Source organism: Aquarana catesbeiana, linkage group LG03 (genome assembly GCF_042186555.1).
Source record: "Aquarana catesbeiana isolate 2022-GZ linkage group LG03, ASM4218655v1, whole genome shotgun sequence".
NCBI classification, from domain to species: Eukaryota; Metazoa; Chordata; class Amphibia; order Anura; family Ranidae; genus Aquarana; species Aquarana catesbeiana.
Window position 1 is genome coordinate 236,186,973 of NC_133326.1, and position 26,920 is coordinate 236,213,892.

The following is a 26,920-nucleotide window of genomic DNA, read 5'->3' on the forward strand; positions in this document are numbered from 1 at the left end:
AAGTGGTCAAAGAGAAAGTATGTGAAATGAAAAAATTATTCCACAGAAAAAAAAATATATATATTAATAAATGTGTAATGTAAGTAGCTATTTAGTAGTGCATTTTGTTTTGGCCTTGCAGCAAGAAAAAAGCTTATTTACAATATGACCCTGCTTTTAGTATCATTAACACAACCCTAGAAACGACATACACATACACATTTTTAGCTATTGATGCAGACCCTAGGAAAAAGTAAGTTAAATGCCAAATATGCAAATATGCATTAACTAGTTCTGCAAGCAAACTTTATCAGAGTAAATAATAAAAAATAAAAAATAAAATAGGGAAGCCATAATGTTGTTTATCTCTTTAATAAAAAGATTTATCAATGAAAATAGTTAAATAGGTAAATATTTGTGAGTCCCATCAATTAATATATGATTAAAAATAAATAAAATGTATAACTGTATTTATCTCACTGAAAAAGACTAACAGGGAACTGTTATAAAACAAGTTTATTAAAAAATGCTTTGATTTTTAATCATGTAACACTTAGGGTATCAGAATTAAAACCTTTTAGAAGGCCAAAATAGTTTACAAGCCACCACGCGTATTAATAGGCCTGACTCCTCTTTGCAATGTCATGTGTAATGTTAATCCTCATACTAAGTCACAGAGTCTCAAATGTCAACTGTCACAAGCTGTTCTGCTCTTCTACTGCACACATCTAAGAGCAAGATGGAGAGTTTTGAAGAAAATATTGGAGATAAGCATAAACTATTGGAATTACCAGGTGCAACTGATTTGTGCACAGAGGAAGATGATGTGAAAGCTACAATTAAGCCTCGCTTATCCCCACTTCCCAGAAGACGAGCATCATCTGTATCTTCGGACGATGGAGACCTGGAACCACCACCTACAGTTACAAGAAAGGTGTCTTTTGCAGATGCATTTGGCTTTGATTTAGTGTCTGTCAAAGAGTTTGATACATGGGATGTACCAATTGTATCACCAAATTTTGAAATGGAAAACATCAAAGTTGAGGAATTTTATTTAACTTCAAGCTTCATATTACCTCCAATTGGTGGCCTAATGGAAAGACTGAATACAAAAAAAGTGACACTAGAATCGGTGGATTTTATACCAGGCACATCAGCTATGAAGGGGATTATTAGAGTGCTTAATTTGTCTTATGAGAAACAGGTCTATGTAAGAATGTCTCTTGATGACTGGCACAGCTTTTATGATCTGCTAGCAGAATATATTCCTGATTCTTCTAATGGGAGAACTGATCAGTTTGGTTTCACTATTTCATTAGTGAGCCCCTATCAAAAAGAGGGTGCACGGGTGGAGTTCTGTATTTGCTATGACACTTCAGTTGGTACATTTTGGGATAACAATGATGGATGTAATTATGTGCTAACATGCCAGAAAAAGTTTTTGGAAGTTGTTAAACCTTCAGAGGATGTAACAGACAAGAATAAGAAAAGCTGTCTTAAAGGAGCAGTAAGGTAGGTGGGTTATGTGTAATACAAAATATGTAACTGGCATTATAGTGAACACATCCCTTTAACCTTCCAGACCACATAGAAATATATAGTGCTTTTTGTGCTCTACACTGACCAGGAATCCTGTTATGTACAACGTAACATCTTCACATGTGTATATATCTCTGGATGAGCAATTCTTTATAAACATAAGTTTGCTAGATCATGTACACTTCTGTGACCAGTGTGTCTGTTTTAGCTGTGGTCACCTTGAAGAGTCTGGGGTCAGATAACACTGTCTTCCAGCTGCTGATCAGTAACAGTGGATTAAATGACTAAGCAATGTTTACAAAACATTCAATCGCTGCAATGTCAAAAAAAAAAAAAAATGAAAAGATATATAAAATAAAAGGTATAACGGAATTTCTTCTGGCCATTAAAGTTTAAATCAATACAGATAAGTTTAGCATAAAATATAAAATAATATCAATCTTGTACAAACAAGTTTTTGTATACTGTGTGAGGGCTCATGCAGATAGGACGTTATTACAGCTGCTTTTAGGGGCGTCTGGTGTTTTTTTTTGTTTCCTGCCTCTGAACTCTCCTCCGTATTCACCTATGGGGTTGATTTACTAAAGGCCAATAGACTGTGCACCTTGGAAAGTGCAATTGCACTCTGCAAGTGCAGTTGCTCCAGAGCTTAGTAAATGAGGTACAGCTTCACTTTGCAAAGAATACCCAATCACATGCAAGGAAAATAAAAAAATCAGCATTTTTGCTTGCACATGATTGGTTGACGAAAGTCAGCTGAGCCTCTGCTCATTTACTAAACTCTGGTGCAACTGCTCTTGCCGTGTGCAACTGCACTTTCCAAAGTGCACAGTCTTTTTGCCTTTAGTAAATCAACCCCTATGTGTCCATGCACACATAAACTTTCAGAGGAGTTTGGAGGCATAAGCGTTTAGGGGCAGTAAAAAAGAAAAAAACGACTGCCAGTGCATCCATACTCTCAATAAATACAGCAGAGATTAAATAGCAATGCTAGTAAAGAATGCTAATAAAATAGGTAATTGTCATTATAGTAGATAGAGAATGCATTTATATAAAAGTAGTGGGATAACGCAGAATAGGAATTAGTTATCATTACTTTCTGAAACAAATAAACAAATACACCTGGGGCAAAAAAGAAAAGTACCCCCCCGGTACTAGTGGGACTTTGAGGGGAACTAATGAAAACACCGGTAAATGTAAAATGACAGATTTTAATAATACAAAATATAAAAGGTGTATACATCACCAATAAGACATGTATATTCATCAACAAATATGATGACTGTTGTAGCATAAGTGGTCCTTCTTCTATGTACCCAATACACCTGGGGCGGAACATTATACTGTTATTTTCAAGCATATGTGTGTGTCACTTTATCTCTTTTGTATGCTATTTGCCAGAGTGGTATGGTATGGCTGATGCTTCACTAATTATTGAACTGTAAACATTACAATAAAACTTTCCAATCATCTAGTTATACTAAGTGCTAGATGTGCAGAAAAAAAGGACCTTGAATGTAAACCTTTAGTATAGAAAAATATGGGGGCTCCCACAATGATCTATTTTTAATAATGTTAATAAACGTGCTGTTGGGCTGACCTTCTGGCATAAGTATGTCACAGACCTAGAACACATATGCCTATTTGGAAAGTCAAAGTAAGGTCAGAGGTCCTTATCTGTCTGCATTAGTGACTGAACACTTTTAAGCTAAGAAGGTGAACAGAAAAGCCAGGCTTCTTTTTCTGTGACTTATAAGATAGCAGCCCTAGAACTTTCTCTTTGTTCAGATAACTGTTTAAAACTGCTTTTTCCATATTGCTGTTCGATCTGTTGGTTGATCCACTGTCTCTTCCCTTAAAGTCTCCCAGCTGAGCTTTTTCATGTCTGTTCATGTGCACCACAATTCTCCATTCATTCCTGTGGAAAGCTTTTTTTATTTATTTATTTTATTTAGAGGATGGCAGCAGATAACAAGAAAAATATTGACCCCATACATGAGTCTAACATATATTCCAGTTCACTGCAAAAGTACATTTACAAAAGTATAAAAATATCCACAGAGGTGTACAGTATGACATACAAAATCCACATTGAACAACCAGAATCCGTGTGTGGAGATGTCAAAAGTCCATCTAAATAAAGAGAAAGGACTTGGTACAATGGGTAAAGAAAGACTTCTTGGATTCTGAGAGTGGTTGCAGGAAAGGAACCTATGCCCAGAGAACCTCAGAGCATAGTAAGCACGAGTGTACAAAAGTCAAACATATCCTAGCCTGCCTGGATCCCTGCACATCCAACAAATTGTTCAGTATATTATAGAAAGAGGTTAGTACAGAAAAGAGAGAAAGCAAAAAAAAAAATAAAGGGGAGAATAAAAAAACCTGTGGAAAGCTTTTTAATGTAGGAACACAACATAGATGGCTTTCCATAGGAATAATTTGCATGCATGCTGGGAAAAAAAAGGAGAATCCAGTCAGGAGACATAGGTTGGGTCTCACAAGAAAAATCTCAGAAGAGCAAGGACATGTATGTATTTGGGAGGTTTGTTGGGGCTTGATGAAGTTGTCCCTATAAAGAATAACTGTACTACAAGTACAATTGTCACCTTGCCAATTCAGGACAAAGTGGCAGTGTCTTTGCAACGTGGTCACCCTACCCACTGATACTCACCATACCAAGTTGCCCTGCTGCTCCTTCCTCTGTCATAGCTGATGACAGGACCTGGTGCTTCCAGGTATGGGGGAGCATGTGACATTCTCCTATGTATTATTGCTCAAGCATAGCAGCCAATTGCTAGGCCCAAGGTCTGTCACTCAACAAAGGCAGTGACTTCATCACTCCCCTATTGTGTTTTACACCAGTTGACACTAGCAATTCTAGTGCTGGCTGCAACAAAGGCAGGGGCTGCGAGGGAGTGTTAGCTAGGTGAGTAACAGTGGTTCGGAGAGTCTTTTTAAGCAAGGTTCATGTGGAACTCTGTGCATAAAGGTGAACTAAGCAGCTACATTTATATACAATCCTTGTAATGACCACTACAAACTGGACAGTAACTCACCATTATGAAAGACCACTGAAGAAAGAGGTCTATATGTGTATATGATTAATCACACCTACAGATTCTTCACTGGAAAGTTAGTCAGTCCTCTACCATAAGTTCCCAGTACCTCACAGAAAAAAGAGACTCGAAGAATACCACCAGAGAATGACATATGATGTCACAGATGTGCATTTAGTCCATTTGAGATTTTTCAGTGGCCTGAACTGTTGCACTTAGTCCAAACTAGTTACTATCCTACTCAGCCATCTTTACATACAAAAATGGAGCCCTGTCCCATTTTCAAGTGAATTTCAATCAAATTGTTATCAATAAAACTATTAACATTCAAATTCACACTTAGACCAGCCAACATCAAAGGGTTCAGTTTGTGCAATCTATTGCATAAACATATGTATACCCTTAAATTTGGTTTCAAACTGCTCATTTTGTCACTGTATTTTATGAGATACGATAAAGTCTGAAAATTGAGAACTTGAAAATTGCAAATCTTGAAAATTAATTCTGGGCATTTTCTAAGGCTAATACGCAGTGAGGAGAGGACCCCCCCCCCCCCCATTTTGTGCAACTACAACTTTGTGTTTCAATTATTTTTATTAAATTATACAAATATAAAACCTTACATATCATTCCAAAAACATATATACAAATCATTCAAAAACACAAGAATGGATCTCTCCTAGAATATATCATCCTCAAGCATTTCAAAGTTGTTAGAAAAAGTAAAACTATTAACACTCAAATTCACACTTAGACCAGCCAACATCAAAGGGTTTAGTTTGTGCAACCTTTTGCACAAACATATGTATACCCTTAAATTTGGTTTCAAACTGCACATTTTGTCACTGTATTTTATAAAATACGATAAAGTCTGAAAATTGATAACTTGAAAATTGCAAATCTTGAAAATTAATTCTGGGCATTTTCTAAGGTTAATACGCAGTGAGGAGAGGACCCCCCATTTTGTGCAACTACAACTTTGTGTTTCAATTATTTTTATTAAATTATTATACAACTATAAAACCTTACATATCATTCCAAAAACATATATACAAATCATTCAAAAACACAAGAATGGATCTCTCCTAGAATATATCATCCTCAAACATTTCAAAGTTGTTAGAAAAAGTAAAAATTAAAAAAGGGCCCATTTTGCATTAACTCACCCCCCCCCCACATCCCTTATACAAAATCCTCACTCCCTATTACATAATGTGAGAAGAATTTTTATTTTGTATTATTGTGTATAGTGAATCATTCCCCTTATTCCCTCCCAGGTTTTTGAATACCCCTGCCAAATGTTCTATTGTGTAAAGTGAATCTTTATCTTTCCCCTTCCCTTTTATTTAAGGGGGGGTCTCAACCCTCTACCCCCATTTCCCCGTATTCCTTCCCAAATTATCAAATACCCCTACCAAATTTTCTATTCCCAATCTGCCTTACTAAACCGTGAATTACTGTATCAATAGTGTGAATATAATTTAATTTATTTCATTTTAAGAGGGTGGATCCAGGGTAGGATAACAACTTATCTTAGAGCTCCCCACTAGATTCCAACTTAAAACCAAACTCCAAAACAACAGAGGGAGGGCCTCTAAATAACGCTCTCACTAACCATGTAACTCAAGTAAATCAAGGATTGTTTGAATTCTAACCAACTCTTCCAGGTCCTATAGAATCTTATTTCAGAGTCATTTTGGAAGTATATTTGTTCTTCCATTAGCCTAGTTTTATCCACTTCCCTAAACCAATCCTTTATCATCTGTATTTTATTTTATTTCCATTGCTTCGGGATTAATGCCTTCGCTGCATTTGACAGGAATGGAGTAATTACTGCTCTATAGTTTTTCCTTCAGTCACCCATCTAATGTAGCAGACATTGCCAAGGGTCTTGCCCAATTTCAGCCCCACTGATCTTCTTAATTATGTATAATACTTCCTCCCAATATGGCTGGATCAAAGGGCATTGCCACCATATATGAGCATGGGTTCCCACATCCCCGCATTCCCTCCAGCACAGAGGTGAAATATCAGGATTTTATGCAATTTTGCTGGAACATAATACCACTTAGTTAATAGTTTACAATTAATTTCTTTTGTCCTTGTGTCAGTTAAAGTGGAATGTATATAATTGATAACTTTACGTTTCAGTATTTCTGGCAACAGCTGATTCCATTCCATTTCCCAACTCTCCAAAAGACACATGAACCCAGAATCTGGGGGGGTCTATCAACATCTTGTATATACTAGAAATCCCCTGTCTGTTTATTCCCCTTGGTCAACACGTCTTTCCCATGGGCTTAACCTGCTGACCGGGCAGGGGGGTTTTGGGAGGGACTCCACAATATGTTGGAGCTGTCTATATCTCCAAACATCCCATGGTGTTGTACAATATCTTTCTTGCAATTCCAGTAATGAAAAAGAGCATTTCCTTTCAGAACATCTTTTAGTCTCAGACAATCCGAGAGGGTCCATTTTAAATACAGCTTATTCTCTTTCCCTGGCGGGAAATAGTTAGTACTTGAGAGAGGCATCAAAGGACTATTATGTTGTCATGATATACTTTTAAGTAGCTTATCCCATGATCTTAAAGTTTCTATTGTAATTGGGAACTTCCCTTATTTTTCCCCTTTTGGTCTGTTAAATTTACCTGTGAAAGCATTTTGTTTCATTGGTTCATAAGTGCAAAAAAATACCTACTGGTCATTTGAGGAATCTAGCGCTATCTTGTTCTGTGTGCACTCTGTAGTCTTATCTCATATAATGCTAGCAAGAAGTGTGTTGTGGACTACAGGAGCATCCCCCATGTAATGGAGGGGTAGATGTTCTGTGTCCTAACACACTTTCTGTCCTAGGGTGACAATGACACTCCTCCATAGGTGCATATAGTGGAGTGAGTGAGTTTTTTCAACCTAGGGCAAGAGTCATATTACAGGAAGGATAATCATGTGAAAATAAAGGGATAAGCCTAAAAAAGAAAACTAATACCATCACCACATCTAATGATTTAAACAATATTCATTAGCAATATATATTTGTTAAGCTATTTACAATTTAATTTTTTTCAGTTTAGATACACTTCAATTTTAGAATGCCTCTATTAAAAAAACATCTCTCATACTGTAGGAAACATTCATAAGGCAGGACACTACTTATATCAGATCCATAATGTTTGCTAAAATTAATTATAATAGCAATATTTAAAAAAAAAACACTATTTTAGAGCATAAAAGTCTGTGTTGTCATTGTTAACTAGCTGTATTTTAAGCACTTCATATACTGAGTCTTCCAGTTGTCACGACTTGTGGAATATGTCAGCTGTTCCAAGATTAATGCAGATGGATTTAAAAGTATCCTTGCAGTTTTGAACTGAATAGAAAGAGTGTCTAAATAAATCACATTGAAAAAAATCCAAAGCACCAGTTTAAATTTTAATTCTATTTTTGCATGGGGCCCCTCTGTGTAAGGTTCCACACCCCTTACAAATTCAACTAAATATGATGATTTGCCATTGAATCTTTATACAGTATCATCACCTTAATATTTTATGCCAGAAAATAGCTCTACAGGTGAAATGTATACATGGCAATAAAGCCTGACAAATACTTGGAGCTAGAAAGGGCAAATTCCCAGAGTTACTATAAAATGGTCACAAGCAAATATTGATTTCAATTTAACTTGAAATGCCCTTTAACAAATCCCTATCCAACATAAGTATACATTTATGTGCAGCTTCTTATGGTGTTCTTCTGAGATCAATTTTTTTTTTTTTTACTCAAGAAGCAAACTGTTTTATTTCTTTCTTTTTTTTATCTGCCCTCGTCATTGGGGGGGTTCACATATGTCAGAGTGAGTAGTTATCACAAAGAAACAATTACACGGCAGATTAAAAATCCCTTTTTCTGCTGGAGTTTAATCTTAATGTTACAGCTTACTTTCTTCTAGATTTTAATACCTAAAATTTGCAGCTCAACTGTACATTCAAATAAATAAATAATCCCATCAAAGATAGGCATGTGGTCTCAACTAAACTCAACTGAACTTTCAGATGAAATCTGTTAAATATGTTCCATGTGTATGAAAATAAATGGTGAACAAAAGTCCTACAATTATGTAAGTAACTACAGCCTGTGCAGAAAAGTCTGTCCCCTCAAACCTCCTGCACAGAGGGACACATCACCTACTGATAGGTAAGGAAAGTGTAAAAATAGCACTGGATCACATGGTTAAATTGTAGGTTGTCTTGTTGGTTATCTTGTTGGTATTGCTATCTTAAACTATTGATGTAACTAATCTGGTTCCTGGAGAGGTGACCTCTATACCCCAGAGTATCTCCACAGTCTTACTGATTTGTAGTGAAATTTACAAAAATGTAAATTGCGACACCACTGCCAAAAGATCCAGATATGACTTTATTCCAATAAAAGTCAAGGGGGGCAAACCAAAAAGTGGGTCCAAAGAAGTCCCTTCATCAGGGCTTGATAGGAAACAATGTGAATGGTTTAGAAGTGAACAGACCTTTAATGGTATTTTTTCCAGTGTGATTATAAGCATGGGTCTTTCCAGCAGCTGGTTTGGCTTGTTTGGCTTTATGGGTTGTCCCTCTGACTTTTAGTGGAATAAAGTCATATCTGGACCTTTTTGCAGTGGTTTGGCGCTTCAATTTAAATTTTTGTTTCATCCCTTACTGAGCCAAAGCTAGAGGTCTCCAATTAGTGGGGAATATAAGCTTTACTGATTGCAGAGACATAGGTCTTACTTAGCAGGTGCATGTTGTACCTCTTTTGAGAGAACATTAATTCCATACATAGAGTAAGAGTCATTTATTGCAGCATGCTGGCAGGGAACATACTTTTCTACAGCAGCTTTGGCTATTTTCTAAGAAAACAAAATGTACAACTTTGCACTTAAAGTTCAACTGGGCTTTAAATAATGTTACTAGTTGGCTGACAACATGTTGCCCACTGACAATATACTCTAGCTGGGGTATGGGGCAATGGTTTGATATTTTTTAGTATTTTTAAACAGTTATTTATTACCAAAAAAATAAATAATAATAATAATTTTCTGAAATAAAAAGAATAACACGGGTACTTGACTAGGAAGGAATGAGAAGGAAATCTAAAAATACAACTGCTCATTGAAAGAACCATACAGGACATCCTCTAAAAAAATGACCATCTTAGGAACATTCATAAAACAGTTGGTGTTAAAAGAACACCTAGCTCTTCTGCACCCATGATTTCCCCAGAAAAAGTGATGACATATATGTTCGGCATGACATTAGATACCTAAATATATTTTTTTCAATGCCTACAATATATTTTTAATAGAGCTGGTGAAATTGTATATGCAAACTTTGAGGTGCAATGAGATGTCTTGAACAATGTCCTTTTTCTAGAAGTATTGCAGTTGTTGAAGGTTCCTATTTAACAGGTATACCAACTATTCCAGATTCTCCGTGTTTTAGCTTTAGCTTTATAATTATTTTAGCTTTATAATTGTCTCCTAACATAGGAGGATCTGTGAAACAACATCATATTTTTTGCTTATGAGACATAAGTCTTAAAATTACCTTTACACAGTGAAATATTGGGGATCATTTACTAAAGGCAAATAGACTGTGCTCTTTGCAAGCAGACTTGTTCCAGAGCTTAGTAAGGTAGGTGAAACTTGACTTTACAAAGAATACCTAACCATACCTAACCATATGCAAGTGGAAAAAAACAGCATTTTTTTGCTTCCATGTGATAGGATGATGGAAGTCAGCAGAGCTTTCCCTCATTTAGTAAACTTTGGAGCAACTGTACATGAAACGTGCACAGTCTATTTGTCTTTAGTAAATCAACCCAACTTTTATTTTTTTTTATATCTATCTAGCACATTTTCATTTTTTGCTTAAATTTCTCCATTTTAGCCTTTCACAACATGGCATATTGTGTAGGTTGAATCACTTTTTGAAGACACTGATGTTCTTGTAAGCTTCCCAGGGATGCTTTCCTTAAAAGCCCAACTCCAAGCAAAACAGTTTCTTGTGTGTGAAATGCACTGTCAAGTTTATTTCTATCTCCTGGCTGGAACGACTTCTCCTTATCCTTGTCTGTTTAACGTATGTCAGACAGAACGGAAACTCATCATAAATCTCCCCAACAGCACACAGACTTTAAAAATGACCTCCCAGGCTTTCCCTGAGATCCATGCACTACTGATCCAGTCATTTTACTGACTTGTGCCCTATTGTCTCTCTTATGAGCATTCTGGAATTCTTCATCCATGTTTTTGTCACTTCCCCATTATGACATGCAGGGCCATCCAAAGTGGTGCAATATTATGCAAACATGTTGCATAATATTGCACAATGGTGGAACGCAGAGAAACACTGCATTCTGATGTGAACATCACACACAGAAAACTATTGTTTTCTGCATGTAATTGAGATTGTCTGCTTTTATCTATGAGGAAAACATTGGTGGCTGTCCCTTAGGGATCTCATTTTGTTACAGTATAGCCGTGAGCCAAATACTCCTTTTTTTTTTTTTACTTTTGGATGGAGCGGAGATGGATTAAAACACCTGTCGGTTATTTATTGCTGTGTGTGCCCCTGTTAGGGGGATTCACCCTCTTTATTTGCCCGATTTATCATAGAGCGTGAAAGAAAAGGAAAATCTCAAATTTTGGGTTGTCACCAAAACAGGAATAGAGGGGGAAATACTCCAATGGGAACACTAGATCTGGTAATAACCAGGAATTCCCTCACTTTGGGACAGCAAGTGAAGTGAAATCTCTCCAATAGGACACAGGTGGCAAAAAACCTGACAGGGGTTATAACCCTCCCTTACCCTATCCAAAATGAAAAAAAGCTCTGCTTTTAGTTCTACTCTAAGTTATTTGTGTATATTTTTACTTATGAGGCATAGTTTTCACATTCTGCAAATATGATAGATAGATTGACATCACTAACTTCCAACATTAATAACCATGGATATTCTTATTTTGTCATTTAAGATGTAGCTTGTTTGGTTGTGTCATCTGAACATTTTTCCATAAAACAGTGTAGGTGATATAGCCATATTTTGAATTTCGATTACATGTAAGTCATTATCGTTGTTCCCATTGTGTTTGTGCGCTTATCCCATATCTGCATGAACCTTGATTAAAGAAATGTTAAAGAGACAATGTCACCTTGCTCATTCAGGGCAAAATGTCAATGCTTGTGTGAGGCGGCCCCATGACCCACGGATACTTACCTCTCTAGTGCATCCACTCTTTTCTTTGGTGCTGCCATCACAAAATACCCCATGCCTTCAGGTTTGGGGGAGCAGTGCTCGGGCCAAATGGCCATTTGTTAGGCCCAAGCACTGTCACAACACTTTAACACTCCCTGAAGGTTTCAACACTAGTCAATACCCTGAAATTTGGAGGTTGCGGTGATAAAGGAAGGAATGGCAGGGGATTGCTAGGGAGGTGGATATAACATGGATTGGGGGTGGGGCTCTAGTCAAACACTGTCACTTTGCCCTGAATAGGCAAATTGACGGTGTCTCTTTAGGAGTCCAGTTTTTTACCTTTAACAGATTTTGCACTTTTATTGGTGATATTATCTTTGAAAATTTACCATGAATGCTGCTCCAAACCCATGCTTACCAACATCTTTTCTTCCAGTATGAAACACTGTATGAACTTACATTCCCTTTGCACATGGATACAGGCAAACAGCTATTTCTTCAGAATATCACAAGGTAGGAATCTGCAGCAAAGTTTGTAATGTACATTGATCACCCAGAGGGGAATGCTTTTTCTATAAAAAAAAAAAAAGTGGAGTTGCTTTTTGCTGCAAATGTTATTTTGAAGAAATAGCTGTTTGTTTGCCTGTGTTCATGTGCAAAATGAATGTGAATGGGAATGATTGTATACCTATCAATCAGCTGCTGAACTTGCAGAGTTCTAGTGAGGAAAAATGCCAATTTTGTTGCAGAGGATGCCTAAAATCTATCTTGTATATTAATGCAGACTTCCTGGAAAATCAATAAGCCAGTCATACAAGCAGTTAAGTATTTTTCTGGTGGGCGTTTCATACACCATATGTGCACAGAACGCATCCAGGTTGACATATTGCATTGCATTTTACAGAACATTACAGCGCTGAAGATTGAAAAGGAAAGGTAATTTTTAATTAAAGTGATTGTAAAGTCTATTTTTTTTTCTATTAAAATAACAAACATGTTATGCTTACCTGCTCTGTGCAGTGGTTTTGAACAGAGCATCCCAGATCCTCCTCTTCTTGGATCCCTGGCTGGAGCTCCTGGCCCCTCCCTCCTGTTGAGTGCCCCCCAGCAAGCTGCTTGTTATGGGGCACCCAAGCTGAGCTGCGGCTCTGTGTATCTATTTAGATATGGAGCTGCCATTCGGCCCCGCCCCTCTCTCCTGATTTGCTAACTGAGTTTGATTGACAGCAGCGAGAGCCAATGGTGCAGTTGCTGTGTTTCAGCCAATCAGGTAAGAGAGGCATTTGTGGACATCGCTGGACAGAGATGGGGCTCAGGTAATTATTAGGGGGGCTGAGGGGGGCTGCTGCACACAGAAAGGGTTTTATCTTAATGCATAGAATGCATTAAGATAAAAAACCTTCTGCTTTTACCACCCCTTTAAGTTACAATATGGCATGTGTAGTGATTGTATATGTTATTGTTTTTAAATGTTTCCCACAAAAAGTGGAGTTACCCTTTAAATCTGAAGCTACCTGTCCAACTTGTTTTCTGATACTAAATTAACTTAATTTAAAGCTTCTGCGACAATGCACAAACTTTTTTATTCCATAAATCTAAAATCAAATAATTAATTTCAGGTTTTTTTAGGGTAAATCTATTTAATTGCTGCTTGAGGTTTGTATTGTAATCTCTTTCTTTGAAGTGGGGTTGTAGGTCTTACACCTAGCCCTAAACTGCAAGGACAGAGTGAATCTGTCTTCTGGCTCTTCTCTCTGACCTTTCCTACAGGGGTGTCTCTAACAGCAGCTATGTCTGGAAAAGGTCTTAATATGTGAATTGAAATTAGGCTAGTTCAGCACTGACTGGCCGAATTTCGATCCATGTATGGGCAATTTGGGTGAATGTTGCTGCCAGATTCATCTAGCTTACCAACCACTCAGTGTTTAACACCCTTCTCTTCCAATTCCTCAGTGTGAAGCCCTATTAAAGTGATTTGTTTAACCACTTGCCGACCTCTGCACGCCGATATACGTCGGCACAATGGCAGCGGTGGGCAAAAGTACCGCAGAACAGGGAGGTGCCTATGTAAACAAGGCATTTCCCTGTTCTGCCTTGTGGCATGCCAGAGATCACTGCTCCCTGTCATCGGGAGCAGTGATCACTGTCATGTGAGTTGTAGCCCACCCCCCACAGTTAGAATCACTCGCTAGGACACATTTAACCCCTTCATCGCCCCCTAGTGGTTAACCCCTTCCCCGCCAGTGTCATATACACAATGATCAGTGCATTTTTATAGCACTGATCGCTGTATAAATGACAATGGTCCCAAAAATGTGTCAAAAGTGTCCGATGTGTCCGCCATAATGTCGCAGTCATGATAAAAATCACAGATTGCCGCCATTACTAATAAAAAATAATAATAATAAAAATGCCATAAAACTATCCCCTATTTTGTAGACGCTATAACTTTTGCGCAAACCAATCAATATACGTATTGCGATTTTTTTTTTTTAACCAAAAATATGTAGAACAATACATATTGGCCTAAACTGAGGAAAAAAATAGTTTTTTTATATATTTTTGGGGAATAATTATTATAGCAAAAAGTAAAAAGTATTGTGTTTTTTTTCAAAAGTTTTGCTTTTTTTTAGTGAATCGCAGAGGTGATCAAATACCACCAAAAGAAAGGTCTTTTTCTGGGAAAAAAGGACGTCAATTTTGTTTGGGTGCAACGTCGCACGACCGCGCAATTGTCAGGGAAGGGGGTAAAATCTTCCGGGGCTGAAGCGGTTAAAATAACAAACATGTTATACTTACCTCCTCTGTGCAGTTGGTTTTGCACAGAGCAGTCCAGATCCTCCTCTTCTCGGGTCCCTCTTTGCTGTTCCTGGCCCCTCCCTCCTATCAAGTGCCCCTACAGTCAGAAGCATCCTATGGGGGTACTGGAGCCGAGTCATAGCTCTATGTGTCCATTCAGACATGGAGCCCCGACAGGCCCAGCTCCCTTTGTCCCCTGATTGGCTGACTGACTTTGAATGACAGCTGCGTCTCGCTGCTGTCTCAGCCAATCAGGAAGAGTGTCCCAGACGGCTTAGACATTCGTGGACATCGCTGGAGAGAGATGGGGTCCGGATAAGTAATTGGGGGAGGGGTTTTATCGTAGCGGTTTTCCCGAGTGTGGCTCGGGGTTAAATTTCAGCTCCATTAGCAATAACCCCGAGCCACACTCAGGATTACATCTCAGGATCCTGGGGTGGTATACTTACCTTGTCCCCAGGATGCTGCGATGTCCCCCCGCTGTGCCCGCAGGCTCTGTCCTCTGCCCCGATGTCCTGTGTGCCAGGCTCCGTTCCCTGCGAGTGTCATGACGCACGGGGATGGAGCCTGGTGGCAAATTCAAAAAAGTGAAAATTCATAAAACATACAGTGCACTGTAATCTTACAGATTACATTACTGTATCAAATCATTTCACATCCCTTTTGTCCCCAGTGCTTTGTCCAATGCCCTGCATGCAGTTTTATATTATATATACTGTTCTTTCTGCCTGGAAACTGGAGATTGTCCATAGCAACCAAAAAGTGTGCCTTTACGTCAAAAGTGGTTTTAGACCAGCTAGAAAACAGCGATAGTAAATTAGAACACTTGCAGAATTGAGCAATAGTGAATCGTGGGGAGATTTATTTTATTATTATTATTATATTATTATTTTTTATCATTTATTTATTATATTATAATTTTATAAAATATTATAAGTTATGATTTTGTGTTTCAAACTTCATCATACCCGGGATATCTACTAGACTCTTGGTGGACAGATTTAAGTGTGTTATTGCTAAGAATTATAAGCCTACAATATAAAACGCCAAATTTCTATGCAAAATAATTGTACCGCTTTGAGACGTAAAAATCTGAAATAATCATACTGCCAGGGAGGTTAATGCATAGAATGCATTAACCACTTGCTGACCAGCCGCTGTCATTATACAGCTGCAGGTCGGCTCTCCTGCGTGAATCTCCGTACCTGCATGCTGCAGGAGCATGCCTGTGGGTCGGGCGGACTCGATGTCCACCGTGACCCGCGATCGCCTAGTACAGAGGCAGAACGGGGATCTGCCAGTGTATACAACCGGATCCCCATTCTGACAGGGGACATGTCAGAGATCTTCTGTTCCCAGTCATCGGGAACAGTGATCTCTGTCATGTCCCAGAGAGCCCATCCTCCCTACAGTTAGAATACACCCAGGAAACACACTTAACCCCTTGATCGCCCCCTAGTGTTAACCTTTACCCTGCCAGTGTGATTCATACATTGATCGGTGCCTTTTTTTTTAGCACTGATCAATGTAACAATGTCACTGGTCCCCAAAAAGTGATATTTGTCCGCTGCAATGTCGCAGTCCCGCTAAAAATCGCAGATCGCCGCCATTACTAGTAAAAACAATTTTAAAAAATTAAAGTCCCTAAATCTATCTCATAGTTTGTAGATGCGATAACTTTTTGCGCAAACCAATCAATATACGCCTATTGCGTTTTTTTTTTTTTTTTTCCTTTTTACCAAAAATATGTAGAAGAATATATATCGGTCTAAACTGATGAATAAATGTGTCTTTTTTAATATTTTTTTGGGATATGTATTATGGGCAACATCAGTTTAGTCACGTTATTTGCTAAGAAAAATCTGATAAATACAGATTTGCACACCCATCTTCAATTTAGTTCAGTTTACGTCAGTTTACATTTCAGTTCAGTTCTCTTCACTTGGATTTGTCCAAGCACAGAAACTGTGAATAATGTGTGTAACTAAATAAAAGTAATAGTTGGCAATGCTAGTATATGACACATGTACTGCACTTTTGTTAATGTTACAAGCTTGAAAATATATTAAGCTTACTTTATAGATCCTTGTAAACTTACTTTATGTATCTTTATAACATTGTATACTCAATAAACTTCTTTTGACAAGGAAAATATATTAAGCCTAAGTTTAAACCAAAAAGTAAAAAACCAGCACAAGAGACGTTACTTACATTCAATGAGAAGTGTTCCTTGTGCTGCTAACTAAGGTTGTAGTCGAAATCTAAAGTCCTATGATCCCCTATACCCCTTCTGGTGCCAGTAGTTGGGTTAACAGAGCCAAGGAACCCGTCAAATGCACTTATCAAGAGTGCTTTTCATCCCACTCTTCCATTCACAGACACTGTACTACAGCTTCCATTAATGAAGCGCAATCTACGAATGGAGGATGGGTGGATGAATGAAAGAGCCTCCTCCTCCATTCATAGATCTCATTTCATTAATGGAAACTATAGTACATTTTTTAAGACTGGAGGAGGGGGGCAGAAAGGGCAGGCATAGTTGGTACTCTTAATAAGTGCATTTGACATATTGCGGTCAAACTGACCCCCATGGCACCCGAAGATTGCAGCTGCAGGAGTAGGGGGGATCAGAGTATTGAAGATTTCAACTAAAACCTCAGACTTTCGCACAAGGGACAATTCTCGCGACTGTAAGTAAAATCCCTTGTGCTGATTTTTTCTTAATAAATTTTTGCATAAACTTAGGCCTTAAAGAATTTTTGCAATTATTTAAAAATAATGCATTAACTTTGTAAGCAGTCTTTCATAAATAGGTGTCTGCTTCATGCTACTTGATTATATGATATAGCTCCTGTAGATATCACCCACACTTGCTCCATTTCCATCAGGAAGATGGGGAGGTGGTCTCTGTATTGGACAGAATAGTGATGATGCCACCAGACCATGATGCATAATAGATGCTTCCCTTCATACAATATTAATAAATTTAATAAATATTTCTATCTGTGGTTAAAAGAGATAATTAGATAAGTGCTTCTCTTTTTTAGTTCCCAACTTCCCTCTTCAATGTGGAAACAACAATTTACCTGCATGTGTTTATTAACCACTTCAATACCGGGCAATTTCACCCCTTCCTGCCCAGACCAATTTTCAGCTTTCACACTTTGAATGACAATTGCGCGGTCATGCAATACTATACCCATTTGAAACTGTTATCATTTTTTCATACAAATAGAGCTTTCATATGGTGGTATTTAATCACCACTGGGTTTTGTTTTTTGCTAAATTAACTAATACCTGGTGTAGCAGTTATCAGGGACACCGTGAGTGGTGTGATTTTTATATCCTGTTATCAGAGCAGGACAGTATTACCATAGTTGACACTGCATTACTCTAGGGTGGTGATTTGGATTTTTTTTTGCATTATTATGGTTATATAAACAATAATTTCTGAACCGACTCATCTGTGCATCTGATTGACTATGCTCCTGTGAGACACCAGTTCCTGGGCAGTCATTCCCTGTAGACAACTGCACTCCTGGAACCACAAGGACTCCTTTGTTCTTTTATTCTTCAGTCTCCTGTACTTCCTGGCCAGTGAATATAGCATTCCTGGGGCAGCCATGTACCAGTATGCTCGGCTTTCTTGGCTTATAAGAATGGAGACTGCTACAGGTGATGGTACACTAGCTAGAATTCCTGATTACTTGTATAGAGGAGACCATTACAGTACATTGGTTTTTACACAATCAGTTGATTTTTGGGATACACAAGATACAATCCCAATATAAAACCAGACCAGACAGTGAAAAAATCTCGCACATGTGGTATTGCCATACTGGAGGAGTAGAAAAATGTTTATGGGTGCAATTCTAAGTATGCCAATGCTGCATGTGAGAAATATCTTTAAATTGACAACCATGACTGTATTGTTAGTACGGAAGCACGGAATGTACCCTTGTAGCAGAAGCCAGTGCCCGAAACAGACTTGAAAAACGTAACTTTAACAAATCTCTAGGACCTAAGGACCTAAAGAACTTAGCCAGGTAATATCCAGACCATTATTCCTAATTGTTATGGATAGCTTAAGGACTGGAATGGTACCAGCTGATTTGCAAAAGGCAAATGTGTGCCAGTATTTAAAAAAGGACAAAGATATATACCTGGAAACTACAGGCCGGTCAGTCTAACATCAGCAGTTTGTAAACTATTGGAGAGGATAATAAAATACTATTCAAGAATTTTCACATGAAAACAGTATCATTAGTAGTAATTAGCATGGAATTATGAAGGATCGTTCTTGCCAGACTACTGTGCTAACATTCTACGAGGAAGTGAGCTGCCATTTAAATAAGGGAATGCCTGTGGATTTAGTATATCTGGATTTAGCAAAAGCATTTGAAACAGTTCCCCATAAATGCTTAATTTACAAATTGAGGTATGTTGGCTTAGACCATAGTTTATATACCTGGATAGAAAACTAGCTACAGGGGTGCATCCAAAGGGTGGTGTATACTAAGAATAGACTGGAGTGATGAGCAGAGTACCCCAAGGTTCTGTCCAGGGACCAATTCTGTTGGTTTGCTGATAATACAAAGCTAAGCAGGGCAATAACTTCACAGTAGGATATTGAAACGTTACAGGAGGACCTCAAGAAAATAAAGGGGTGGGCAACTACATAGCAAATGAGGTTTAATGTTGAAAAATGTAAAGTAATGCACTTAGTGACCAAAAATATGAATGCAAGTTATTCACTAGGAGAAGAACCATTGGAGGATTCCAGAATGGAAAAAGATCTGGGGGTCCTAGTAGATCACATGCTCAGCAATGGCAGGCAATGTCAAGCTGCAGCAAGCAAAGCAAGCAGAATATTAGCATGCATTAAAATGGGGACTTACTCAAGAGATAAGACTATAATTCTACCACCCTACAAAATTCTGGTCCGTCAACATGTTGAGTATGCCATTTAGTTCTGGTCACCAGTCCTCAGAAAGGATGTGCTGGAAGTGAACTGAGTCCAAAGAAGGGCAACAAAGCTCATAAGGGGACTACAGAGGAATTGACTACAAACACTAAACTTATTCTCCCTGGAGAAGAGATGCTTGAGAGGAGAAAGTGATATACAAATACCTCAATGGTGATTTTAGCATACAGAAAAAACTTCAGTTTCAGGGAGCTTTTAAGGATGTGGAACTCTCTCCCACAAGCAGTGATGTCAGCAGGAAGTGTTGATAGTTTAGAAAAAACTCTTAGATGGGCATCTTAGTGAAAACAGTATACAGAGATATGGGAAATTATATTGACATAAACACACACACACACAATTAGGAGGGCAGGAATGGTTAGAAAGTGTCCAGTCTTGAGGAGGTTAAAAAAGCGTACAATTGTTTCAGAGGTGTGGTATTTTGGGTTTCCTCTTTCTTTTTATAGCACATTGGCTATTATTTTATATTGAGATGCTCGAAACACAAATGTGCTCTTGGAGTTGCCTTTTGTTACCAGCACAGCGCCACAATAATGTGCGGTAACTTTTGTGCACCAAAGTACCACACATAACCCATTTATCACAACAGTATAAATAAAAGCTTTTTTAAGGAGACATTGGTGTTGATTTACTAATGGCATATTAGACTATGCACTTTTTTGTGCAGCTGCTCCAGAGCTTAGTAAATGAGGGGAAACTCTGCAAATTTCCATCATTCAATCATGTGCAAGCAAAAATGCTTTTTTTTTGTAAAGTGAAGCTTTGTACCTCATTTACTAAGCTTTGGAGCAACCTGCACTTGCAAAGTGCACAGTCTACTGGCCTTTAGTAAAGCAACCCCATAATTTTACAACTTTAAAGAATCCCTGAAGCATGTAATTAAAGGATTAGTGTATATTATATATTATATTAGTGTAACAAAGCCCTTGAAGCTGCATCAAAATGCTCTCCTCATATGATACAGTATATTCTTACATTTTGGCATTGGTTTATGATCGCCATGGCAGTTTCAGGATTCCCATGCCTTTTGTTGGACAAAATGGCAATCTTAGCCCTACAAATGTATACAATTGAATAATAAACACATAATCTTCATTGGGGTTTGCTGCACAGTTCACTAACGTTGAACATCAAGCAAAATGATGTAACTGTAAACCACCCCTTGGCAGATTGTATATAAAAACACACATGTACAGTATATACAGTATCTCACAAAAGTGAGTACACCCCTCACATTTTTGAACATATTTTATTCTATCTTTTCATGTGACAACACTGAAAAAATGACACTTTGCTACAATGTAAAGTAGTGAGTGTATATAACAGTGTAAATTTACTGTCCCTCAAAATAACTCAACACACAGCCATTGATGTCTAAACCTCTGGCAACAAAAATGTGTACACCTCTAAGTGAAAATGTCCAAATTGGGCCCAAAGTGTCAATATTTTGTGTGGCCACCATTACTTTCCAACACTGCCTTAACACTCTTGGGCATGGAGTTCACCAGAGCTTCACAGGTTGCCACTGGAGTCCTCTTCCACCCCTCCATGACATCACTGAGCTGGTGGATATTACAGACCTTGCGCTCCTCCACCCTCCTTTTGAGGATGCCCCACAGATGCTCAATAGGGTTTAGGTCTGGACACATGTTTGGCCAGTCCATCACCTTTACCCTCATCTTCTTTAGCAAGTCAGTGGTCGTTTTGGAGGTGTGTTTGGGGTTGTTAACATGCTGGAATAGTGCCCTGCGGCCCAGTCTCTGAAGGGAGGGGATCATACTCTGCTTCAGTATGTCACAGTAAATGTTGGCATTCATGGCTTCCTCAATGAACTGTAGCTCCCCAGGGCCAGCAGCACTCATGCAGCCCCAGACCATGACACTCCTACCACCATGCTTGACTGTGGGCAAGACAAACTTGTCTTTGTACTCCTCACCTGGTTGCCACCACACACGCTTGACTCCATCTGAACCAAATAGGTTTATCTTGGTCTCATCAGACCATAGGACATGTTTCCAGTAATCCATGTCCTTAGTCTGCTTGTCTTCAGCAAACTTTTTGAGGGCTTTCTTCATTTTTAGAAGAGGCTTCCTTCTGGGATGACAGCCATGCAGACCAAAGTGTGCTACGTATGGTCTGAGCACTGACAGACTGACCCCCCACCCCTTCAACCTCTGCAGCAATGCTGGCAGCACTCATACGTCTATTTCCCAAAGACAACCTCTGCATATGACACTGAGCATTTGCACTCAACTTCTTTGGTCGACCATGGTCATGCCTGTTCTGAGTGGAACTTGTGCAGTTAAACTGCTGTATGGTCTTGGCCACTGTGCTGCAGCTCAGTTTCAAGGTCTTGGCAATCTTCTTATAGCCTAGGCCATCTTTATGTAGAGCAATAATTCTTTTTTTGAGATCCTCAGAGAGTTCTTTGCCATGAGGTGCCATTTTGAACTTCCAGTGACCAGTATGAGAGAGTGAGAGTGATAACACCAAATTTAACACACCTGCTCCCCATTCACACCTGAGACCTTGTAGCACTAATGAGTCACATGACACCGGGGAGGGAAAATGGCTAATTGGGCCCAATTTGGACATTTTCAAGGATGTACTCACTTTAGTTGCCAGCGATTTAGACATTAATGGCTGTGTGTTGAGTTATTTTGAGGGGACAGCAAATTTTCACCGTTATACTACTACTACTTTACATTGTAGCAAAGTGTAATTTCTTCAGTGTTGTCACATGAAAAGATATAGTAAAATTTTATATATATAATGTGTGTGTATATGTATATATATATATATATATATATATATATATATATATATATATATATATATATTGCATTTAGGTTATAATGCATTTAGGTGGCAAACAGCTATATAAACCCTCAAATTGTGAGCTGGTATGTAATTACAAAAAGGCCGCTGCTCCCTGGTGATATGTACCGACCATAAACCCCAAAGCATGATGCAACCATGAGGTGCATGTGAATAGATTTCAAAATTAAACTCATGTGTGTCCAATTCCACACTCACATTTCCTGTTTGAAGTTCCCATCATGCACAATCAAATTTAAACGACATTTGATATCAGATGAACGATGCAATTTTAAGAAGCATCATTCTAAAAACATGAACCAGTACATGAGCAAACTAAAAATTAAAAACATTTATAAGCATAGCATACATGAATCTGTGGAGGATCTATCATGAGGATATCATGTGGATATCAATGAATACGAGAACACAAATATAGGAGTAAATACCCGAATATGTGTATACAGATATGCCACCCCGTATGTACTGGTATATAATTAGCAACATATTGATTTGATAAGATGTTTTCTTTTTTGTTTTCTCTTCTGTATTTCTAGATACCTGCTTTCTTACCTTTCTAATGCTATCACACTCTATTGTAATTGACTCTTTAACAATTTATTGTCACACTGACATAAAAGCATTATGTTTTTAAGCATCTGCTTTTTTATCATTACTTTTAAATGAAGGCTAAGAGATGTTCCTACTTCATCTTAAGCATAATTAGATTTTCATGACATAGGAAATACAATCGCTGACACTGCAATAATATAGGAAGCAAAAAATATATTTCACACCCTTTAAGCAGTGAAACCCATCACAAGTTTCTTTGTCACTAAAAACTGATTCCTCTAAGATGAAAAGGATTACAGATATACTGATAATTCTGCCTCAATAACTTCCTTTTTGATGAATACAACAATTTCATTTGTTCTGTATAGACATAAATGTGTCACAGACTCCTTTATTTAAAAATCACTATTTCTTTGTTGTTAAAATGCTTTTGTTTTTCATTTTAACAGTTGTAGTTCTAACCTTATAATGCCCTTGTTTGTGCCATTTCTAGAACAAATGAAACAGTTGAACATAATGTAGTCATTCATTTATGTTTTGTTTCTACAAAACATCTTGATAATAAAATTAGTCATCACCTCTGTAGTTAAAAAAACATGCATATACAAGTCATTAAAATCAAGCCTAATACAATATTAATACAATTTTGTTTTTATTTTTTTTGGCAGTGTTCAGACAGGCATAGAACCTCATTATACAAGTGTTTCTTGCAAACAAACTGATATTGCAGAAAGCAGTATGCTTGTATCCATTTTATTTATATTTTGATTTTTTAACCGCTTCCTGCACCGAAGGGCAGGAACCCTATTGTTCTGGGATATGATGTCTTCCCGAGAATGCGCTTCGCGCGGCCACCCCGAGCCACGCTCCAGCGTGATCTGTCACCTGATGTATCCACTGGACACAGCAGATGACTGATCACTGTAGCTGCCCGCTGCTGGTAACATGTGATCACTGTGACCTATCACAGCAGACCAAATTACAATTGTAAACATTGAATGGCTTCCTTTGATCCCATTCATTGTATATAATTGTGTTGCCAGCTGTGATTGGTCATAGTGATCACATGGTGCAGACAGGGCCAATCATAGCCCATTCGTACCATGTGATTAGCTAAGACCAATCACAGCTAATCACATGAATACACAGTGTCTACACACTGTGATTCAATAAAAAGATGTACTTATAGCAATGAAATTCACTGCTATAAGCAATCATAGTATGTAAAAAAAAATCCTGATCAACTCCCCGGAGTGGTACAGTGTAAGAAAAGAAAGAAGAAAAGAAAAAAAAAAATATTTAACAAAAATTGAAAATGTATTATTATTAATATTATTATTTTTTTTTTAACATACTGTCACCCACCAGGTCCCTGCCACACCAGTTATATGATGATGCTGTACTGCACTGGTGACAGTATGTAAAAAAAAAAAGTGAAACTTTTTTTTTTTTTTTTTTTTCAAAAAATTACAACTTCAAAAAATGTGTCATGCCTCTTACTAAATACCCGAGACTGTCTACTTTCCAAAAAGGTCATTTGGGGGGTATTTGTCCTGTCCTGACGTTTTTGGGCCTCATGAAATGAGATAGGCCATCAGTACCTCAGGTTTGATCGCTTTTCAGATATATATACCATAGTTTGTGGAATCGATAACTTTCTTACAGACTAAATAATATACACTGATTTGGGTTATTTTCACCAAAGAAATGTAGCAGAATAAATTTTGGGCGAAATTTATGAAGAAAGAAAACTTGTTTTTTTCCCCCAAAAAATATTATTGTAATTTAGCAAAAAAAAAAAAAAAAAACAGTGGTGATTAAATATCATCAAAAGCTCTATTTGGGTGAAAAAAAAATATAAAAATGTTATATGGGTACACTGTTGCATAACCGTGCAGTTGTCATTCAAAGTGTGACAGTGATGAAAGCTGAAAATTGGCCTGGGCAGGAAGGGGGTGAAAGTGCCTGGTATTGAAGTAGTTCATATAAATATATATCTGTAATGTTATTTAAATCATGTGACCACATATTTAGGAAAATTGCATAATGCAGGAATAAATATGAATGTTGCCATTTTAGGCCCTGATTTGCTTGACCACAAATCTCCCTGCTGTGTCATGACTAATGACTGTCCAATATTTATTTCCAGTTTTCATCAATGGTTTAAGATATTCAAAATCCAATCCATAAGCAAGAGATTCATTAATTTGAGTTGAATCTTAATCTATTTAATCTACTTGGACCATCTCTAGTGGTGCCTGATATAAGCAGTCTGCAGCTATGTCAGCCATTCTCTTTCTTTTTGGACCACGTCCAAGTTTAAAGGAAACCTGTAACAAGGGTAAAATGGTCTTTAATTTTTTAACGCATTTTTAAAAAGTCTAGCTATTTAGCCATCTCTGTTCCCAATTATTTCTAAACCAATGCCCTGGAACAAGTTTGCAGATAGTAAAATCAGAAAGAGGTTAGAACTTCTGGTACACGTTCAGGATCAGAAAGTAAAAAAAAATGTATCTAATGCCAAAACAGCAAACGTGAAAGGTAATGTCCCTCGCTAACAAGGACAAAAGGAGAAGGTGATTCTTCCCAGCAGTGCTCAGACTGCAATAAATCCTGAGGTTCTAATTTCTACTTTATCCAAAATTAAAGGAAACATTTTAGATTTAGAGCTTTTGAATCAACATAACAGCCATGTATCTAGTATTATCAAAAGGAGAAATCAGCCACATTAAATACAGATTTCAGGACTGGTGCTTCATGGGCCTGTCCTCCCTTGCTCCATTAAAATACTTACCTATCAACTTATATGTCTCTTTGCCTACCTTTGGAAGCTACCTGCTCCTTTCACTAAGAAATCCTATATAACCTACACCAGGTGGTTGTAAGCAAGCATTAAGAACCAAGCATTCCTGAAGGTATCCTGATATTATTTTATCTGATTCCATGCCAAAGCCATGTGGAGAGGGTGTGCAAGGTGTGCCTGGGCACACCCTATTCACTCAGTGCAATGCCGATTCCCCTACCGCCCGGACTTCCCCCCGTGTTGCAGCCCCCCACTGCAGTGCTGCTGGCTTCCCTCCTCTTCCCCGGCTGCTGCAGGGGATGTTTCACCAGCCCCTTTATTTTCTAAATGAACACAGTGAACACACTCACTCACTGCTCAGTGCTTTCCATTCATTCACTGTCCCGTGCAGCTGAGGGTGCAGAGAAAGGAATGTATGTTTGAGCTTTCAGGCACACACCATAGTGCAATAGGCTGCACACACCTATGTTTCGTGCCAGAGTGTCCTCATATTTGGAAGAAAGCATAAAGCACAAACTGTTACTGGCTGAAACCTAGAGTATAACTTTCAGATGAAAGAAAATAAAAATGTAAAGGTTGTATTTGCAATCCTCCTAATTTTGCTATCTAAAGCTGAACTTCAGGAATTATATTTTTTGCATGCCCACAATGGGTCAGCTAAGCTTAATATAAGTATGCATATCTGGGGGCTGCTGGGGATGCTTTAAATCAGAGCCATGATCTTCTGGGTTCTGTGCAAGTGACTCCCCCTCTGGACTCTGACCACAAGGAGACGCTTGATCGATACTTCCCCCATTCATAAAATGTTTTGTGGTGTTTGTTGTGGTTTTTTTTCACTAAATACAAGCAGTTCTCTGATTGATAATGATGGAACACAATTGGGACACAGGGATTTAGCATTGTCCCCCTATAGAAGGAAGTGACTGAACAAGGACCTACATCAATGACCTAAATTAAGAGCCCACTAAATAATACAACGGGTATTTTTATTGAAGGCTGCAGCTTTTAAATATTAACAATGACTATTAAAATTACAGCTGCATGTTTAAGCTGATATTATTTTATACTTTTGGTCCAACTTTTGGTTTATTCTACCTTTTTAAGTTTTTTTAAATAACAAACATGTCATACTTACCTGCTCTGT

General features: G+C 38.0%; 1 protein-coding gene across 2 annotated transcripts in view; it reads left to right on the forward strand.

Moving 5' to 3' along the window:
• Positions 1-648: 648 nt before the first annotated feature.
• PPP1R3A (protein phosphatase 1 regulatory subunit 3A) overlaps positions 649-26,920 on the forward strand; it is a 59,069-nt gene continuing 32,797 nt past the window's right edge. For both annotated transcript variants that reach the window (XM_073619880.1, XM_073619881.1), the window contains exon 1: positions 649-1,491. In XM_073619880.1, coding sequence (XP_073475981.1) covers positions 665-1,491 — 827 coding nt within the window. In that variant the 5' untranslated portion in view covers positions 649-664. The remainder of the gene's footprint in view (positions 1,492-26,920) is intronic.